The sequence below is a fragment of the Copadichromis virginalis genome, linkage group LG7 (assembly GCF_057382275.1).
Source record: "Copadichromis virginalis isolate Kocher_CV1m ecotype Utaka linkage group LG7, C_Virginalis_male_GT1.1, whole genome shotgun sequence".
Classification (NCBI taxonomy): Eukaryota; Metazoa; Chordata; class Actinopteri; order Cichliformes; family Cichlidae; genus Copadichromis; species Copadichromis virginalis.
In genome coordinates, this window is record NC_140624.1 from 9,136,953 (window position 1) to 9,157,998 (window position 21,046).

At 42.2% G+C, this 21,046-nt stretch overlaps 4 protein-coding genes across 6 annotated transcripts in view; 1 reads left to right on the forward strand and 3 right to left on the reverse strand.

Moving 5' to 3' along the window:
* Positions 1 to 570: 570 nt before the first annotated feature.
* tmem60 (transmembrane protein 60) lies at positions 571 to 2,392 on the reverse strand. The gene is made up of 2 exons (XM_085461559.1): positions 2,209 to 2,392; positions 571 to 1,989 (listed from the first exon to the last, which is right to left on the reverse strand). Exon 2 carries the CDS (start codon positions 1,900 to 1,902, stop codon positions 1,498 to 1,500), a length of 405 nt encoding a protein of 134 aa, XP_085317685.1. The 5' UTR covers positions 1,903 to 1,989; positions 2,209 to 2,392; the 3' UTR covers positions 571 to 1,497.
* A 577-nt stretch (positions 2,393 to 2,969) lies between these two features.
* Positions 2,970 to 10,980, reverse strand: prr5a (proline rich 5a (renal)). The gene is made up of 11 exons (XM_085461546.1): positions 10,712 to 10,980; positions 9,434 to 9,564; positions 7,047 to 7,172; positions 6,882 to 6,962; positions 6,369 to 6,417; positions 6,192 to 6,249; positions 6,001 to 6,092; positions 5,775 to 5,915; positions 5,189 to 5,324; positions 4,822 to 5,094; positions 2,970 to 4,735 (listed from the first exon to the last, which is right to left on the reverse strand). The coding sequence occupies exons 2-11, from the start codon at positions 9,562 to 9,564 to the stop codon at positions 4,440 to 4,442; spliced, it is 1,383 nt and encodes a 460-aa protein (XP_085317672.1). The 5' UTR covers positions 10,712 to 10,980; the 3' UTR covers positions 2,970 to 4,439.
* A 1,358-nt stretch (positions 10,981 to 12,338) lies between these two features.
* On the forward strand, positions 12,339 to 17,686 carry rad52 (RAD52 homolog, DNA repair protein). Its single transcript, XM_085461549.1, has 11 exons — positions 12,339 to 12,924; positions 15,212 to 15,313; positions 15,437 to 15,530; positions 15,610 to 15,677; positions 15,755 to 15,873; positions 15,965 to 16,040; positions 16,127 to 16,359; positions 16,456 to 16,616; positions 17,033 to 17,104; positions 17,183 to 17,419; positions 17,497 to 17,686. Exons 1-11 carry the CDS (start codon positions 12,877 to 12,879, stop codon positions 17,556 to 17,558), a joined length of 1,272 nt encoding a protein of 423 aa, XP_085317675.1. The 5' UTR covers positions 12,339 to 12,876; the 3' UTR covers positions 17,559 to 17,686.
* A 74-nt stretch (positions 17,687 to 17,760) lies between these two features.
* LOC146704425 (serine/threonine-protein kinase WNK1-like) overlaps positions 17,761 to 21,046 on the reverse strand; it is a 32,257-nt gene continuing 28,971 nt past the window's right edge. For all 3 annotated transcript variants that reach the window (XM_085461538.1, XM_085461537.1, XM_085461539.1), the window contains one exon: positions 17,761 to 20,944. In XM_085461538.1, coding sequence (XP_085317664.1) covers positions 20,582 to 20,944 — 363 coding nt within the window. In that variant the 3' untranslated portion in view covers positions 17,761 to 20,581. The remainder of the gene's footprint in view (positions 20,945 to 21,046) is intronic.

Below are 21,046 nucleotides of genomic sequence, written 5' to 3' on the forward strand. Positions count from 1 at the left end.
GGAGGCAGATGATCCACTGTAGGGACCCCTAAAGGAAGGGGCAAAAAGAAACCTCAGATTATGGCAGGATGTATTCCAAATATGCTGTGAGTGTGAACTCTAAGCCCCTCCCACCAGAGAAAAACAGTAAAAATAAGTCGCTGCTTGCTTTTGGCTCCATGTTGAGCAAAACTTGACTGGATCCTAGAAGAGGTGGTACTGTGGTGTTGTAGTCCAGGAGGAATCCCAAATGCGGATAAATTGAAGGGTTACATCAGGAAAAATCTATGCCAAATCAAACATGAGAATCCCAACTTCTTGGAGCATAAGGAAGCAGTACCTTCTTAACTTTAATTTTTATTTTCTCATCTAATACACCCTCCTGACCTGGAAATCAGTATGCCGTGCTGCAGGATCTCTAGGTTCCTGAAAATGCATCTGGAGCATAGGTTTGCTGGACAAGTTACAATAAAGGATACAAAGGTGTATAAGAGGAGTGTGACACACAGCTAGTGTAGTAGGAGGACTCGCACACAATCACAAGTTGTTAGCCAATGAGCGTGTCCAGAAAATCCACATCTCTGTCACATAGACAGCCCAAAATTTACAATTTTATTCAATATAACCTGAAACAGAGGTTATGTCTAAGAATCATTTTCACACAGTCTTTGTAGCATTGGAAGTGCTCTTGCAACCACATATACCACCCCCTGGTGGCCATTAAAAAGAATGCAGGTTAAACGTACTTCGACATCGGCTTCACTTATCAGCTGTAGATATCTCAGTCACTCTGAGATGACTGGATTTTTAAAAAATTAAATTCTATCATGAATTTTATGATAGAATTTCATTTCATGTCTCTTCATCCAGAGACACCACAAACACACTGCATCCTGGAATTCAGCCTTTTCCTGCTATGAAGGCTCAAAAGACTTAAATACTGACCTGCAGCAAAGGTTGCACTTACTCTTAAATCTCCCTGGGTCATTTTGTTTGCAAACATGACGTAAAACAGTCGACAAAAGGATGAACAGTGACATTTTTTTTCCTGGCTTTCAAAAAGATGTCTACAGCAGGTTGTACAGTGCAAATTACATTTAATATGAGCAGATGGGGGAAGTTCTCATCTACATTCAAACTGTTGCTGACAGACTGCAGCTAATGTAGAAAAGTTAAGATCAGTGTTTTGTGTAGCACATGTTTGATCAGCCAGACTTTTTACCTGGCTCTTAAGTTTAATCCATTCCTTACTAATGACTAAAAATGAGCTAAAAGGCAGCAACACATGTCCAAAAACATGTCCCAAAATAACACTCTGATGCCGCCTGAAGCAGGTGAAGGTGAAGCAGAGCCTGCATGCCCCAGTGTGTAGATGTCACTAACCCAGTGAGTCTGCACTTACAGCAAAGGAACAGTGTTTTAAATAAAGGTCAGCATCTTCCTTCAGTGATGTATGCTTCGTGACAGATGCCTGAGTATTTCAACAACAACAACAAAAAAGTTCACATTCTGGCAATTTCAGTCTCTCCTATAGTGGAAGACGCTGTAGCCCAGCTCTATCAGTGCTCCACCCAGCAGCACCCACAGAGGGATGCAGACCACACTGATCCACACTTTTGTGTGCCCCTCCATGCGGGAGCACAGAGTCAGACAGAAGGCCAGCTTTAGCAGCAGGGCTGTTAGGTACCACAGCCTGCTCTTCAAGCTCTGCTCACCCTCCCTGGGGTCAAAGTCTGGCTTGCAGCGGCCTGCCATCTTCACTATCAGCATGAGGATGAGGATACTGTCAAAGGTCCAAACAGGGAGGAAGATTAGAAACCAATTCCAGTGGATTCTGGAGTCCAGCTTGAGGACCAGCAGAATCAAGAAGATCAGAGCAAATATCCATGAGAGGAGCACTCGCTGGGCCAGGGACATCTTCATCTGTGGAGGACTGGCACAGAGCCAGTGTCACCCACACCCAGAGAGACTGAAGAAGGTGAGGAGGAGGAGAAGCACAGTCAAGGTGATCTGAAAACACAGCAGAAGACAGCACAGGCCCGTCACTCCTTAATTATAAACACATGACTGAAAACTAGACCTCCCCCACTAGGAAGCAGACCCTCACGGGTCTTGTAGAGAAATCCATCTCCTGATACTTCCACTCAGTATTAAAGCAAACATGAAGCTAATGTATGTTAGCAAGCTGTAGCTAACTTGTAAAACTGACCCCACTGTTCGCAGTCTTACCGAGTTCAGCAGCAGAGTCAGTTCGATGTCTTTAACTCGGGGTTTCAACGACAAACTCTTCAAACGAAGACAAATACCAAAATAGCAGACAGACTGAAAACAGCGGCGAAGAAATGCGACAAAACGTTAGCTTTCAGCTACATACAGCCGACAGTTACCCTGCATTTCCGGTTAGTCCTTTCAAAACAAGTGCACGTCCTAAATAAAATTACATTTATAATTTTCAAAGCAAAACCGTGATTTTGTCAATCTGTTTTTGGATTGGGGCTTCACCCACTCATAGCAACCTAGTGGGGATCTAACCAAACAAATGCTTGATTTTTTTTTTTATTTTAAAGGTCGACTTACTTGATTTCTTCCCTCCAGCAACTCAGCAAACACCATCTGCTGTGCTGATAAAGGTTACATGATGTAGCTGAAAGGATTTAATAGTTCCAAGATTAACCCGAGGGGAGTTAACAATAAAACGAAAGCTGACTGACTTCAGCATTTCACTTATAAATATAAAATGTAAATAATGTGTTCTTCCTGGTCTTTTTGTTTGTTAGTTTTTTGTTTTATTGAAGTGGTACAGGTTTAAACTAGGGAGGGGGATTTCTACAATCTTGGTTACAACCTAGATTGCAAGTGGAACTTGCCTAAACATAAATAAATAAATAATTTAATTAAATAAATAAATAAATAAATAAATAAATAATAATCCAGCTTCAGCTGCAGAGCCCGCCCCCCCCCCCCCCCTTCCTAAAATCCAACATATGTGTTGTACAAAGGCAGAGCAGACATTTATTTCTAATAAAATGCTTTTTTAAAACAGAAGAAGATGCACCATGTTTTCTTTTTATATTCCTCAAATGCATTTATTTCTCTTTTACTGGGCTAGTATTACAAATTAATACAAAGTACAACTCCAGAGACATCATAGATTGTCAAAAAAGTAAAGTACAAAACGCTTGAGGTAAAACATCATTGAAAAAGATTCAGTTAAAAAGCCCTTATTAAAATTTAAGTTCTTTTCAAGGTAAATGCTCACTTTACAGCTTCTGGAAAAAAAATACAAATAAAAACAATGCAGTTTTATTTACAAGATAGTGGTGGTGCAAAATACAGTGTGTGAGACAACATTCAGTCAAAATCTTCATATCTTTGTTAAATGTAAACAATAAACATTGTCCTGTTCGCCAAAATGCCGTCACACTGATGTTTGCTCTGAAAAGACTCTACGAGCGCCGCTGACGCATGAGAGCAGAGGAGCTCATTACTACCCGGCAAAAAATATGAAACTGTTCGACATTACACATTTACAAAGCAAATCCACGAAATGGATTGTGTATGAAAGGTTTCTCTAGGTAACTGTGGCAGCTTTCTCCTCTGCAGAGATAAGAAAATCCTTATCATTTCAAATTTTACTCTTACTTAAGAGCACCTCTGTGGGGCAACGGATAAGTCTGATAACACTCCGTAGTTTTATTAGTTTTTATATTGTTGACAAAACCCATCAAGAAAATAAACAGTGTATCAGTCTGGGTGTGACTCTCACCTAAGCTCATTTATTCCTAGACCCAAGTCTTTAGAACCAAGTTACAGCAGAGACGTTATAGGAGCGACACTTTTCTGCAACAGCAAACATGGTGGTAAATGTATAACGTCGGGGGGGAAAAAACTTTTTAAAACATTAATTTATTATTTAACTAAACTTTTTATGCAGTTTTTAAGGTAATATTTCAAAATAACAGTCTAAAAGATGTGAGTCAATGGTGGCTATGAAATAGTGAGACTGCTCTGTGGTTTCACTTTACATATAATATAAGCCAACACTTCTGTAGTGCATAAAAGTAGAAATGCAAACAAAAGAAATAAGGAACGTTACAGTCCAAGTGTGTGGCTTACTGATATGTTCAAAAAACAATGGAGCACTTGTTCATAATCATCAATTCATTGCTCATTGTAGTCTTTTTAAGAGATTTTTTGTTGATAACAGTGAAAATGTGAAGTACCATCAGATGCATCCTCGAGTCCTTTAATAGCAGTACCACTTATCTAACAATCGTGTTTTTCTTGTTTTTAAGAATGAAAATTTCATTCAAAAGTGAAAGCACTTGGAAGGAACTAGTTAGGGAAACTTATCATACTTCAGCAAAAAACCCAAAGCTAAACAGTAAGATGGTACCCATTCAAAATGTACGATTTCTTGCCTCCAGAATAGGGGGGTGCATCCCTAAAGGCAACCACAGTTACACAGTGCTCTGCCTGCTCTCGTGGCTGAGGCTGAGCCCCATCACCTCTGAGGAGTGAGATGGGAAATCAATAAATATCCCGTCTGGGCCTGAGTCTGCAGACTCTAGCACTTGTCCAATTATGGTTTCAGGGCTGGATGATTCACTGGGCGGCGTAGAGGATGCTCCCTTACTGAGATCAGTCATTGTTGTTGTGGCCTCGGTGCCATGGAGAGCTCCTGAGGAATGAAGCGGGAGGATGGAGGGAGACAGCAGAGGCAAGTCCATGGCACTGGCTCCAGCTTGTACTATACCTATGAAGGAGATAATAGTGGATTATTAAGGTTTAGCATATAATGATGCTTCATAATAATCAACACAGTGAGGACTACAGTCATACCATTGAACTGAGAGCCCACACACAGTCTGTTGGAGGAGGAGCCAGACAGTTCTGATCCTGGGGCCAGGTCAGCATAGGCCAGTCCTTGCTCCTCCAGGCACGATGTAATCTCACAGGCCGAGTGACGCCGAATTCCTCCACTGCCAACCGAGTTGGCATCTGGGTCATACTCAGCCACTGGGGTCAGCAGCAAAGGAACATTGTAGCTCTTTGATCGTACCACGGGGTTTTTAGACGGTTGATCCGCTGACTTGGACCAGCCCCAAGGCTTCTCTGAAACACAAGAGGGAAAGATGGGAAGACGTTATTAAGCTTCACCAACCCTTCAACCCTGAAAACTGTTATTTTTATCCCGCTTCTGCCTCACCCAGAACATTGCAGTGAGCTTCAGCATCATCTCCAGAGTAAAGCCCATGGGTGCCCAAATAGGGCGAGACCACCTTCTGAATCAGTGACTCCAACCTCAGGTATTCCTCAGTCACACCACGCGGCTCATGGACCCCCTAAACACAGGCATTAAATTTTATATTTAGCACCATCATACTCACAGATCACCCCTGTGGGCTGTTGGTGCTTAAGTTTAGAAGAGGAAAAAAAACTGTGTGACAATAAAAATATATATTTGTTTGAATAATGTTTGGGTTGCATGACTAAAAACTAATGCATTAACACAGTATGTCACAACCAATAACCAGCAGATCAACTAATAATCAGTAAATTTTATGAAGATACGCCCAACTAAAAGTAATTTACTCAGAAACAACAGCAGTGTAGTACTTCTTTATCTTCATGAACACCTTCAGAATAATGCAATACAATTAAACCTTATCATTAATGTTAGAAACAAGCTGGGCCAAAAATGCACAACAGCAGGTGTTTGGAAACAAACTCAGACTCGGTGCTGAGCAGCACATAAGGAAGCCATGAGCTTGGCTTGATGCCTGCAGGCCTACCTGTAGGATGAGCAGCATTTGTGTAACAGAGGGAGGCACACGGGCCCGCGGGCGAGACAGGGCGTCCTCTAGCTTTACGCTGAGCACTATGGTGTTCCTGAAGTGCAGGAGGGCGAGCTGTCGGACAGAAGGCTCCTTACCCTGCGCGCAGAAAACAGCAGACAGACTGAGCATCGATTCAATAAAGGGCTAGGACGGAGATCAGACTCTTGAGATGCTCGCCTACCTGAACCGGGTGGAAGATGGCCTGCAGCATTGAGAGAACATCACAGAAGAAGAAGTCCCAGGTCTCTGCCAGAGAGTCAAGTAACTTCTGGCCTGCATGGATCCCAAAGGAACATGCTCGAAGCTGAATTAAGCTGATTTCCAGTGAGATATGCTAATTTCTATTTATTTATTAATTTCAAGATTGCCTACCTTCATAGAATCTTATTTTGTCCCGCAGGATGACCATGCCTTTCGTTAGCAGCTGATTCTGTGAAAAGAAGCCAGTAATTATGAATCACTGTAGAACTGCTCTCCAATTCCCGTCTCAAAGAGCTCTGAATTTAATACATCTGAAATAAACATCCTGTTTTATTTAATGTGCATTACCTGAAGGTATTCTGTGAAGAAGGACCCCAGCTCAGTCTTTAAAAGATGTCTGAGGAAAAGGGACAAATGAATAAATACAGTTAGAAAGATAATAAGTGGTGTTGGGCTAATTATGTGTTTATAACTTTGTAAAAACAGTGCTTGGCAGCCATGTTATGTTCAGATCCGTCTGTGTAGTTATAGAAAAATGTGTCAACCTCCTTGTGACTTTTCTAGAAATATGTTTACCCAGCTATAATGGAAGCGGATACAAGTGATGGGTCTGGTTCAGAAAGATAATGAGATATCTGACGTGACCACATGACTCCCCAAGCCTACATGCTGTACACTACACACACAAACAAACCCGTTCACGAGAAAACATTCAGTCAACACATACAGCACACACGGTAATTACAACGATTACAGCACAAAATGACATCAACGGTCTAAAATAAGGAAGTTTTCTGAGAGCAGTGTTTGTGTGCGAGTGAGTGAGTCAGTGAGTGGGTGAGTGTGGCTGTTTACACTCACCGGACACCCTCATTAAGAACGTAAAGTTCATTATCCGCCAAGCCCTTCTTTTGGAAGACTGCTATCACAGCATTATGGATGCTGCAACATAACACACACACGAGCTGGTGTAAATTAAGAATCTCCACACACATTTAAACACTACCTTTGTCATATCTTGTGTACCTGTTCCAGGTGGCGTTGGCTCCTGCCCTCTTCTGCTTCTCCCCTCGGTCCTCCGGCGAACTTTTCTCACTCTTCCCCAGCTCACTGAGGCTGGGAGAGCTCATCAACTTCAGCCGGTGCAGAGTCCTCATGAGGCAAATGTAAAGGGAGAGAGACAGAGTATTCTAAGTACAGGACGGGAGAGAAAGAAGGTCAGCCGATGAGCCGACACATACAGAGACACACAGAGAGGAAACACGAGGAGGCTGTAGCTGTAGGAGGAAGGGAGGAGAACATAAAAGGAGAGAGTATGCACAGGAAAAAACCCAAAACATAACAAGCACAATGACAATACAAAGAGCAACCAGTGATAGAGGAGGAGAGATAAAGGACAGAATGATGCATGGTGAGATGGAAGCGGCACATTAAGAGCAGGATGGGTGGAGCTCAGCCGAGAGGTGGGCCACAGTGTCGCTGTACTGCCTGTCTCAGAACAGCAAAAAACAATAGCACGCACACGCTCGGGTGGAAGGGGGGCGGGCGTGCAAGCTCTTCCTCCCTCCCTGGCTCTCTGTCGGTACAATACAGCTATTGATGCAAACAAATATTTATGCAGAGCACAGATACCAGAAGGAACTGCATGGTAAGCAGCCGGGGCTTTGTGAATATTACTGTACGCAGATGAGGTGGAGGAGGAAGTTGTCCGGCTTTTAAACAACAGCAGAAACAGTGATAGGAAGCACGGACACAATACAGAACAATAAAAGAGGCTTTTCCTGCTCTCCCACAGCTGGTGGCGAGTGCAGCAGGATAAAAGTAAAAAGTAGCACAATATGTGAGACAGGAGCTTGACCAATATTAGATTTCTTATCTTCTTCTTTTTTTCTTTTTTTTGTTGCTGTGGGGTCAGATGAGAAGATTGATATCATATTTTTAACCACTGAAGCTAAATATGCAGCTACAGCCAGGAGTTGATTAACGTACTGCAGAGATATGAACATATGAAGATATATAGATATGAAGGGGGAAGGGGGGGGGGGGGTGATTGCATCTTATCAAAAAACAAGGAATGCATTTACAAGTTTAAACTTATTTTGGATTTTTTTCTAATCAGGGTCAGAAATCTACATATATTCCCTTAAATTTTTAATAAGTGGTGCTAAAGGTTCTACAGTGTTTTTTAACTTTAAAAAAAGCCAAGGCCTGTTAACTTCCTGTTAGTTGTTATGATTACATATTTGGAGGAGTAAAGCTTAAGTTTTCAAACCTAAGAACACAGAAATAGCTGTCAAGCATGGTGGTGATAGCATCATGCTGCGGGGTTGGTTTGCTGCCAGTGGTACTGGCAGTGGTAGTTTAAATGAACCAGTTTAAATGAACTATACGAATTCTGCTAAGAAGAGTGATCTAACATCCAGGCATTGTTATGCCAGAAGCTTGTTGACAGATACCAAAAGCATCTGGTCAAGGTGCAACTTGTTAAGAGACATTTAATCAAATATTAGTGAGGGAGTATACATGTATTTGAGTGTGTATGTATACTTTTTGCCTTAGAGAAAATAGTCCTTAAAGATGTATGGTGTATCATTCCAACCTAGAAAAAGTTCAAAGAAATTAAAATTCTAAAATTACTGTGACATTCGTGTCCATGATGAGTGTTTGTAAACTTCTCTGCACAACTGAAGGTTTTGGCGTCTCTAATTTAGAAATCATCTGTTACCACCCTCAAAAAAAATCCACAAACCTCAGTGTGAGCAGTTTCATGTAGGAACTACACCTGCCAGCAAAGGAAGCACGTGTGCTGCACATTAAGATTACAGCTCAGTGAAGGGAAACACAGATGTTTCCATCTTGTAATGCTGTCAGAAGTACCAGCTCTGGGTGAACCCCCCACCCCTTTAAGAGGCACAATTCCCAAAATGTAATGTAATTCGCGTATACCTAAAATTTAAGTGCATGTTTTAACACATTCATCAATCTAAAATATCCTAAAAGTTTTTAAAAAGAGAGAGAGAGACAGAAAACACTGTTTGCATATTTTTAGGAGGACCTGGTGAAAAAGAAGAAATGATGAGTTCAAACCCACGCAGTCCTGAAACTCTCTGCTGACAACACAGCAGTAAACAACAGAGCCCCCCCTTTCACACCCACACACATGAAGACAGAAAACATGGAAAGCAGAGTGCACAAACGAATGAGGTGCCCATACATGAGGAAATGAGTCAATTAAACATCCCACCAGGACATCATTACCATTAGACCAGCATGTGTTTCAGCTGGTTAATGAAATCTTCTGGGACAGACATGGTGTGATTTCTTTTTTCTTTTTGTAAATGCTTATAAATATTTCATGCATTTTCCAGGAGGCTGCACGCTGTGAAATGCTAAGCCCAGGAACTGAGACTCACCTCCTGATTGGATGCTCATTGCTGCTGTCCAAATCCGGGCTCGGAGGAGGGGGCGAGAAGGTGCTGAAGTTGAGCGACAGGGGTCGAGGGGAGGGCCGGGAGGCGTGCCTCCGCCGCAGTCCATCAAGCATCTGAAGTTTGCGTAAAAGTGGAAATGTCAACAAAAGCTAGCAGGAGGGATTAAAATTGGATCAAGGAGCTGTGTGAGGCATCGATGAGAAATGTCTCAAGTGCAGTCATGAGCCATCTCCGCCCTTTACTTTGAGAGAGCAAGTCAAGCAGGGAACATTAAAGCGGTATAAGAGACACAACACAGTAAAGCGAAATTCACGGTCAAAGGATAAAAATCAAACCCCACATCTGAGACTTCCTCACAATGAGCGCTTTCTCTTTCTTTATTCTCTACCTGACTGTCAGTTCAAAACCACAGAGGAGTGTTTTGCAATCAAAGCTGGGCTGACCTCCAGGGTTTGCACACGCATTACATCAGAGGAAAGAGAAAAGAGAAGTGCATGTGTGTACACGCATCAGTCTGCGCCAGTTATTCCTGTAAAAGCGTTACAGTTGCTCTCAGTTTGGGTGTCTCCCTATAGAAACGTACTGTACAAAGTAAAGCACCATCCCCTGGTCAGAGGGGAGAACAGCAGTCTGGGTTGTCACTCTACAGACAAAAGAGCCAACACTAGCCTCAACATGTAAAGCACAAAGAGAGGGGGGTGCCTCGTGTGTTTTCAGAAGAACCGGCCGTGCAGTTTAATTAGAGTAAGATCACATCTGAGTCAGCAGCGCTGGCTGCTCACTGTCTACCCGGAATGCCATGCCACGCCAGTCTGGGCATTTCTGCTTTTGTTCACCCCTCCTCCTTGGCTTGTCTTTTAGGGGCGATTCCAATAAGATCGATGCCTCTTTAAAAAATTCAGAAAAATTATCCGTATGAACATAAATTTATTTTCTGCTGTATGGATCTCTCCCCGTGCTTCCGAGCTGAGCCATTCCACATCATACGGCCATTGAATCGGCCAGACACGCAATCAACAGTCCACGTTTATCCTACTGGGAGGAATGCACCGCCAGTCGTGCGTACGTGGATGTTTTATGTTTTTAAAAACCTGTGCGCAGAACACAATGAAGCAAAGTGCCCCGGTAAACAAAGCCACCGTGTAACGAACACATGCAGATGCTGCATTTGGTCCACCTTTGGATAAAAACTGTATCATAATGGCCACAAAGTTGCCGTATGTCATGCGCCTCTGCCCGCCCACTGTAGCCCGCACTCACCGTTCCTGATCCTGTCGTGTAGCTCCTGCTGGGATGAAACGGTCATGTAGTGCTGAGGGGAAGTGTTTACTGTCCGGGTTCATCAGCGGCTGCCTCCTGTTCTGTTACCCGCCGGTCTGCGCACCCTCACGGGCATCGGGGTGCGGGCGGGCGGGCGGTGGAAAGGTCCGACCTGCGGGGACTCATTCAGTAAGAAGCCAGAAGAAAGAACCGCCGCTTGCTCGCTCCGGCTCGCCCCCGCTTTGTTTTGACGAGATGCAAACGCGAAACCTGGACGCGTGGACGCGGCCACGAGCAGCACGTGCACGTGCGTCCGTGGTTATAGCTGTATGTAAGCGGGAGGGGATAACTCCAATGGGAAACAAGAATAATGGCAGAGTTTAATTCCGGAGGGATGATTTTATTATTATTAAGACGAAGACTGTAAGGATTAACACACAAACCGGGGGAACACTAATACGCAAACAGTGTGCTAACACTGCAGTGCACAGGTGTGCAGTCAGTGGTGAGAAAGGCCTTGCTTTGCAATATGGCCATAAACAGAAGATAGTAAACACAGTTTCCAGCTCTGACCCAAATCCACGCAGTTGCACACAGGGGGAGCCTTACCATCTGTGAGTGCAGATGCGTGTGTTCTCCGGATAATCCCCTTTTTCCGTGGATGAGATGTTAAAAAAAAATAAGGGTGGGGGTGTGGGGGCAGTCTTGTGGGAAACTGTAAGGAATAAATTTTGTTTTCTGTCTGCAGTGCAAAAATCCTGGCACTCCTATACATGTGACAGAAAATGGCTCTTGTTGGATCAAAGAGGTGCGTTATAACTTATAACACGGTGCGTTTAGCTCAGATTGTTAATAAAAGGGAGATTGTATTGTCCCATACAATCCCACGAGATTTAGTGCAAACACACACCAGCCTGATCAGCCTGCTATTCCAGCTAAAACAGGGAAAACAGGTAGAGATCTAGAGCTCTTGCAGATATTTAATTAACTGCACAAGGAAGACTAAACAACAAATGCAAAACCTTTAGCTTCTGTTAAAATTTTAACTGCATTAATCAAATCTCTCATAGCTACTTACATTCTTTTGCAAATCTCCTCTGAGGTCACTTTAGTGTCTGTGGATCAGAGCTTGTTGAAATAGAGGTTTGGCGAACGGAAAATGTTCCCTGTGTGCAGAATCCAAACCTGTTTAACCGCTTGCATGCGGTTTGCATGCTTTGTGTGTCCATGATAGCCGATTGAGTTCTGAAGCTTGCATTATGTTTTTTATTTTATTATAAAGCTGTTTTCCCTACAGTGCTATTGTAGTCATTTGATTATTTATTTTAAAGCTTGGAATCATTACAGATAAACAGTCCACAAGGCACACAAACCAGACAAGGGCCAGCGTAAAAGATCATATCAAAAGCAGTGAAAAGTCTCCCCTCTAATAACCTCGTGTTGTAAACACTGTTTTATTATGGAATAAGGAATATAATGATTTCAAAGATTAATTAAGGAACTCAAAACCAGTGTCTGTAGAGACCTTGACCTGAGGATGTGAGGTCAAAGAATGTGCCTCTAGCCACACCCTACGGGTAGTATCACCTGCCTTTGTCTCTTCTGCACACCAGTTCCAGTCATTAGATGGGGCATACTCAAACATAAATATTATTAGATATTTACAATGAAATATGCATTTAAGCCCACCTCGTCATTTTCTATATCTAGCCCTCTGAGAGGAAATATGACTTTCATGGCGCATCGTTTATGTTTCAGTGGATGTATATTTTTTTTTAAACTATCATAAATAAAATAAAAATTAAATAGTTGATTCTGCCTTTAAAATATATAAGTTAATAATTAAATTTTGCATGTAAACCCAGTAACCCCTAGATTTCAGTTACTTGTTTATTTTCCAATAGGCGTGAAGGCATCATAAGCTCCTCCTCCGGTAGTCCGAGCGGGAAGTTCAGAAAGATGGCTGCCTCTTTGAAATAATATTCGTGTTTTCTGTTGCTCATTCAACACAGAAAGCAGTTTAGAGGGACTGTAACCGGCTAGTTTGTATGCACTGACTTCTATCGGGTGTCTACGGAGGTGTCAGGCTCATCTCGTGTTGTTTTATCGATAAGTGAAGCCAGCTTAGCCTGTTTTTCCAGTGACTGAAGAACATCTCGGCAGTCATGTCCAGTGAGGAGAAGAGCAGCTCTGCGTCCAGGTGCTTCGGACAGGTATGTGGGCTCCATGAGACGTCTCAAAAGCTAATTATTCTAAATTGGACACAGGTGTGTTGAGTTAAATTAGAATGATAAAGCACACCAGTTTTTGCTTCCAGTCCCACTGCTGATAAAGTTTTGATTGAAACGGGTTGAAGCACAATGTGTGTCAGTCTGAATGTCTGTGACTGGACACTAGAGGGGACCGAGTTTATTTATGTAGTAGAGTATCATAGTTTTGTATTTTCTACAAAGTTTGTAATTTCTTTTGAAAGTTTAGTTTTTATTTTTCTTCCGGTCCTATACACCCTAAACCCCCCGCTATGGTCTTTCCTCTTTTGTCTGGAAACTCCATCTTCAGCATCCTTGGTCCAATATATCCACCATCCGTCCTCTGCACACGTCAAACCGTTTCTAACCTGAGATGTCGCTCTGATGTACTCATTTCTAATCCTGTCTATTCTTGGTCAACCTCAATGAAAATTTGAGCACCTTCACCTCTGTCAGCTCCAGTCACACCTCCTGTCTTTTTTTGTCAGTTCACCTTCTCCAAACTAAACATCGTAGCAGTTCTCACGACCATCTTCTAAACCTTACTCTTCATTCTTGCTGCTATTCTTCTGTTAAAAATCACTGCCACTCCTCTCTAGGGCTGGAGCAGTGAAACACTCCTCTCTATTATTGTAAAGGACTTCAACTACACATTTAATCACTAGGCGATCTTAATATAAGAAGAAGAAATGCAATTTCAACAGTGTGTCTCAGTTTTTCTACATCATAAAGAAGATGCTGTCAGCCCGACTCTCAAATTGTAAGAAATAAATGTGCAAAATTAGATAAAATGGTCCAGTAGCTCACTGCCTAGACTCTCCTGTAGTGATAAAACAGAAACCCCCAAAAGTTGATTCAGTTCATCTGGATGTAGCGTTTTCAGTGGGAGAAACGTTTCGTCATTCATCCAAGTGACTTCTTCAGTCTATGTCCAGATGAACAGAATCGACTTTTGGGGATTTACTTACCTGGATGATTGAGCATGCATCAAGACGATAAAACAAAGTTTTAATTCACAGAAAATGCCTGGTTTCTTTAGTAGATGGTGAAAAAATAGTTTTCTGTCATTTAAATGCTTTTCTATTGCTTAGTTACTCTGATGTGATATGAATGGCGGTAGGGGAGATTTTAATCAGTGGGAACATTTTTTCAAACACATGAAAATACCGTAATAATTCCAAAATCTATGCCCTGAAATGGAGTCTTTGCCTAATTTTTGACTCGCCTGCCTTATAAATTGAGGAAGTGCAATTTTAAAAATATTTACAACAGTGATTGAAATTAAAGAATACATTTAAAGAGGAAAACAAAGGAAAGAGGAGCAGGAAGCCATAATACAGAAGTGTGTGAGGAATCTTAATAAGTCTGAGGGAGGAGAAGCTCTCCTGTGTCTGTGCAGTAGAGTGGAGCATGTTCGATGGGTTGCCGATGATGGAGAGGTTTGTTCAGAGACCTCCGGTCTCTCACTGATTCACATGGCTTCAGATTCTGGGCAATAATTGATCCAGTCTTATGGATTAGTTTGTTGATCTTGCTGGCATGTCTGTTTTTGCAGAAGTCTTTCTATTTTATTATATTTTCTTTAACCTCCTAGGACCTGGCGTCCACATATGTGGACATCACATTTTGGGTTATTTAGACCAAAATACTCAATTTTGCTCTACAGGGGCCTGATATCCACTCGATCGAAATTTATACGAATATCCTCATATGTGGATCTCATTTTTGTTAGAAACAAAAATCAGGTACCGGTAAAAAAAAAAAAAATCTGGTAATTCTTTGTCTTTACATTCATCAGGTCCCAATCAGCCCAAATAGCGAAGAGAAATTAAAATTGCATGCCATGAAATAGTTCGGGTCTTAGGAGGTTAATGTAACTAAAATAATTTTTTAACTTCCACCTTTAGTTCAGTTTTATTTTAATATTAACAACCTTGGATTTCGCCTGTAACCTGCACTTCCATATTAAGTTGAAAGGATTTGCTGACCTTCCTGGAAGGCCCAAAGGCTGCCGAGAACAGCTTGTACTCTCGGTGGCTTTTTAATGTCTGAAATGAAGTAGAACACAAAGCATCAGTGATGAATCACTCTTTATGTTATTAGTGTAAACCTAGCTTCCTGCACCTCCAGAGGATAATAACTGCCAGCCAGTTTCACTCAGGTCATACAAATGTGACAACAATGTAAGCTTGTTTTCATTATTAATGGTGTTTCCGCTGTGTGCCTTGCTGACACTGGGGTGTGTGGACAGTTTACCTACACAGCTGAGGAGTACCAGGCGGTGCAAGATGCTCTGCGACAGAAGCTGGGACCGGAGTACATCAGCACCAGAATGGCCGGAGGAGGACAGAAGGCAGGTCTTTGTTTTCCTCTGCAGCTAGAAAAGCTGCCTGCACCTCAGACTGGGGATGTTTCTTCACTATAACATGTCATAATTTCATTTTTCAACTTCAAATAGCTACTCTGATTTCAACAGGTATGCTACATTGAAGGCCATCGTGTCATCAGCTTGGCCAATGAGATGTTTGGATACAATGGATGGTCTCACTCCATTTCCCAGCAGAACGTTGGTATGACTCGTTTCACAGCTTAGGATCCAGGTTTACCTTCTCACGCTCAGACTAACAGTTTGATGATTTTTGTTGGCAGATTTCGTAGACCTCATCAATGGGAAGTTTTACGTCGGCGTCAGCGCGTTTGTTAAAGTGCAGCTCAAGGTTGGGTAAATGAGCCTCTTTTATTTTTCTGCCTCCCTCTCTTCCATCCATATGAGGTCATGTTGCTTTTCCTCCAGGATGGATCGTTTCATGAGGATGTTGGCTACGGAGTCAGCGAAGGACTAAAGTCGAAAGCTCTGTCACTGGAAAAGGCGAGGAAGGAAGCGGTCACTGATGGCATGAAGAGAGCTCTGAAGTATGGGAATTTACTTATATTTAAAAACATGCTGGAAATATTATTTTATTTTAATCATTAAAAAGTTTGTTTTTCTTTTTCCTATGTTTAGATGTTTTGGTAATGCTCTTGGTAACTGCATCCTGAATAAAGAATACCTCCTAGCCATTAACAAGATCCCCAAGCAGGTCAGGATCAACATTTAAAGTATCATTTTTAGTTTTCAGTCTAGTCGGTTTTTGGAAGCTGATTCTTGTCACTTCTCTACACAAAGCCGCCACCTCCTCTAGATCCAGCCCGGACTAAGCGTACTGAAGGTGAGCCGTCGGTGGAGAAGGCCCGGCTTGGCAGTCTGCTCCGAGAGGAGAGTCTTATATCAGCACCGGTTCCTGTCAGGACGCCGCTGGAGCCCAGAGTCATCAACCAGAACCAGAGTCATTTAGAAGTTCACACTCCCAATGCTGCCGACGCTGCACCTGGCATGAAGAGTGAGAACATCAGCTCCGGGTAGGAAAAGCTCTGGTTTTCCCTCATCTTCTCGACATCTCCTAATTGCTGTCCTCTTCTAAGCTCTGGTGTCAACTCTGTGGATGTTGTTGTCAGGTCAGAAACACACACAGACCCCAAACAGCTGAGAAAACTCCGACAGCAGCAGCTTCAGCAGAAGTTCAGGAGAGAGATGGAGGCCAAGAAGCTGCAGCAGAAGCAAGACCGAGCCAAATCTGAGGAGGAAGAGGTCACTATAGGACAAGGATCCAGTGAAGGTAGAGAGAATATTTTGATTTTCTTTTATCGGTTTAGTTTTTATTGTTATGTTGTGATTATTGTATGGAGGGTATATGTCAGAGGCAGGATTTACGATTATGAATTTTAATTTCCTTTTTAAGTCTAGTTTGTAGTTTTAGTTGGTTTCAGTTTTTAGTTGTAGTTATTTAACTCTAATAACCTTGGTATAGAGTGATTATAGACTGGTAAAATGCGCTAATCGGTTTTTACACTTTATTACAGGGGAGAGATTAAAAGTAATACAGCAACACTGAGGTTTGGGGTAGATTTCTACTCTGAGATGGAAGAAAAAGTTGTCAAAATAATCTCACAAAAATAGTTCAGCATGTCTTGCAGGTTGGTTTGGCTCTTACAGTTTGAGACATCCTTTCCCCCCCCTCTTTCTGTCATAAAGGGGTTCCTATCTTCGCAGGTGCTGAAGCTGAACTCAGGAAGTCCACCAGCAGCAGAGACGTGTATTTAGCAGGTGCTGTAAAGGCTCCACATACTTGGACTGTGTGATGAGGAGGCCTGCATCTCATTTCCAGTTGGTCTTGCTGTGCAGATGACCCTGAGCTCTGGGATTTCACTCTTTATGGGATTGAGGATCTGGATGTCCCTGCGGCTGCCCCTTCACCCAGAGGAACCCGGCCCAGTACGCCTGGGAATCATCAGATGCAGACACGCAGTAAAACCCCTCAGAGGACCGCGGATAGGCGACCAGAGGCCCCGCCGAACAGCAGAGGACGGGAGCAGGCTCAGTACAGACCTCAGCAGCAGAACCAGTATCAGGGCAGACCAGGTGAGTCAGATCAGTCAGTGAATGAGCTTCAGTGCTAAATTCTGTCTGAAACTCACTACTACTTCTCCAATTTTCAGGTGAAGCCTCGAGTCCGTACAGACAAGGACAGTTCATGAAAAAACGCAGGCTGGACACCTGACATCCAGCCACTATTTTGCTTTTACTTCACTTTGTACATTTGAAATTGTAAAGAATTGCTGCTTTATATACATCTGGATACATGTTTTCTGATTTTGTTAAAAAATAAAAACATAACCAAACTGGGAATCCTGCTAGATTTATTTGAAAAAGTGAAATTTAATTTCAGATAAAACAAATAAATGATACTTTTGATACATAACTTCTTAATTATCTTTAGAATGTAGCCTTTTGTTCATGTTGAAAGATTAAGACTTTGTTCAAAAACAAAACAAAATCATCAAACATAACAAAAACTAACCATGATCTAATTTTTGACAAACACACATAAACGTGCCTTTTACCTGATTTCTTTTATTATTTTTTTTTAAGTTTTGTACAATGTGAAAAACATACACAAAACAGACACTGGATCACAGGAAGTCAGTAAGGGGGGATCAGAAATAAGAGTATAACTGCGTGTCAGTAGGCTCAAACAGTACTGTAGAGATCTGTGATAATTACTGATATAGCAGAGTAGCATATGGATGTTAACTTCTTGTGGGGAGCTTGTGCTGTACAGTGGTGCACTGGCTGCCATTTGTAAGATTAAACACCAGTAAAGTCGGCATGCAGAACTCATACACTGATAGTCTCATACTGAAGTTGTGCCTGTGATATTAATGAATAGCAATTGAGCAGATCAACACTCATAAAAAGGCAAATAAAAAAACAAAACAAATAATCCAATATCAAAAACATTGAAATCCGTAACAACCCTCATCAGCATGCAAATGTGTCCAATACCCCTCAGTCCCTACAAAACTTTGAACATTGCATATTCTGCATTGCAGTAACTTGTTTTTTTCTCTAGAGAAGTTCAACTATTCATTCAATCTACAAGCAGGCAAAAAAAACCAAAAATCACGATGACAGCATGGCACTCGTGAGGTGGTGAGATAGAAGTCGGGTTAGCGTGACAGAATTTTAAACCTTTGCGCAGCTCGCTCACTGCCCAAACAAGTTCTTCTATGAAAAGGTTTAATGATAAATCTGGAAAAACAAATACCATCCAAACCCGCGTACACATGTGCCAAATACAAATACACAGCTGATCGAACAACCAACACAAAGGTAACTGTAGAGAGGAAAGAAACTGTCCACTTTACTCAGTGTGCTCTTTGTCCTGCATGCGGCACCTACCTCAGTTTTGCATGCTCTGAGCTGGCTGCATCTGGTGGTGTTTAAACTGTATACTGGTTTAGTAAACTGGTTTTCTGTAATACAGTCACAGCTACAGGACTGGATGGATCTGGAACTTCTCATTAGTGAGGATGCAAGGCACTAAAGTGTTCCTCATGTTTACAGGTTAGAGTGCATGTGCATTTAGAATGGGTCACAATGAACATACTCTAGTGAGAGCAAACTGAAAGCATTTACCTCACAATTATATTTACAATAAGAAAAAAAGAAAGAAAAAGCCAAAAAAAGGAGGGGGGCAGGGCAGTCATAAAGAGACAAGCTTAATAAACTGCAGGATTATTCCTGCATGGCGAGTATGATACCAATAACAACCCTGCAATTGCACTTTTTTTTAATATTCCTTTACATGTTGTTTAACAACCTTTAATAATAATTACAGTGAAACAACATCAAAATCTGATGGCTGAATACAAGTCCATAAAGAACGTTGTTGTTTATTAAATATACGCATACAAAAAACAGACCACAGAAAGAGAGAACCCCAGACACTTGTGATTTCAGAGGCCACAGCTAGATGTTATGGGTAAAAATATTTTGGGACATATGAGTTCAGTAACAAGCTGTTTATACATGTACTGTGCACCATCTAAGAAAAGAAAAATGGATCAAGAAGTGGTCTCGCTCCCCTCAAGAGTATGAAACCCTCCTCAAATACTATCCTGACAAAACTCTTACTTTGTATGATATGATAAGCAGATTATGAACTGCACATATCTCACAGCTAAGCACTAAGTGAAGTGGTTTAATGTGTCCCTTACCAAAAAAAAAAAAAAAAAAAAAAGGGGGGGGGGGGGGGGGTCACCCTGCTAACACCTAATACTCAGATTGTGATCTACAGCAGCATCACCTCTTCAATTCTCTGAATGGTGGTCAACATCAGGACCACGTGTTATTATCTCGCAGATCTACTCGCATGAATAAATCAGTATGATAGACAACTCGAGTCACACAACACCAGACTTTCACAGAGACATAAATATGTTTAACATAGAATCATAACCCAGTCAAGAAATGTCTATGTACAAAGCCAATGTGTTTCTTTTAGATTAAGGCCACAGTTACAAGGGGCAGTTTGTCGATTATGCTATTATTGCATTTTTATTGGGATGTATTCGTACTGCTACCCTCCATCACACTCCAAACTTTCCAAGTCTTTCTTCTCCTAAGCATCATTCACAGTAATTATCCATCAGGGACAAACCAACTATCCCACTCTCTGTAGACTCACATTCTCTCCTCCTCCTTAACAGACAACTTAACCTACCCTCCAAACCAATCCCAGCGAGTTCGATGTATAGTCTGTCTGTGTGCACACAGATTTCTGTGGTGGACTACTGGAACAATCTTAAGTCCCAGCTCAGCTTAAAGTCCAGACAAATAAGGATATGAACCACAATCCCTCACCAACTTCTCCCCTTCAAAGATCGGCTCTCCAGCAACATCTTTGGCTGCTGTTCGTTGTGCCTTTGGGCCAATACGTCACAGCTCGTTTCCACAGCTAATGGCAGGATAAGTGTGAGACTTTTTGTGCTGTGGGTGTGTATTGCACTTTCCCTCCAATTGCCAGACAGACTTTGTTCTGCCTGAGAGGACTTGAACCACACAGGTCAGCTATTAAAGAAAAAAAAATACACAATGATAAAAGTTAAAAATAAAATGCACAATACCAAGCCAGTTAGCCAGTAAGCCACAAAGAGAGGCTGTGATCTCAGTCTACAACTGTCTGGTCCCCTCTGCCCTGTGTGGCCCTTCATCTCAGCCTCAATCAGGGCTCAGACTGGGTTACGTAGGCCTCAGGTTGGACCCTCCAGGGTTGACTGATTTCTGGGGGGTTGATGTAGTTCCCACTTGGTAACCTTGGTGCAGAGACACTGGAGTTGCTGTAGATGGCTGGTACTGTGTTAGTGGCTGTCCCGGGTTAACCATCTGGCATGTTGGTGTGGGTCCTGCCCACTGAGGAGCACTGTACGAGACTGAAGTATATCCGTACCCCTGGGCAACTGGACCCAGGGAGCCTTTGCGAGGACCCAAAGAAGCAGAGGGATTGGTTGGGTTGGGGAGGTGAGTGGACGTGGTGTTGGAATGTGGTGGGCCGAGATAGCCTGGAGCTGAGAATTTACGGCCAATGTTGGCTGGAGGGATGATCTGCATTGTTAAAGAAAAATTGTTATTGTTCAATATGCACGATTAGTACTAAAAAAAAAAGTAAACATTAAAACACAGTCATGAAATACTTTGACTTTTTTT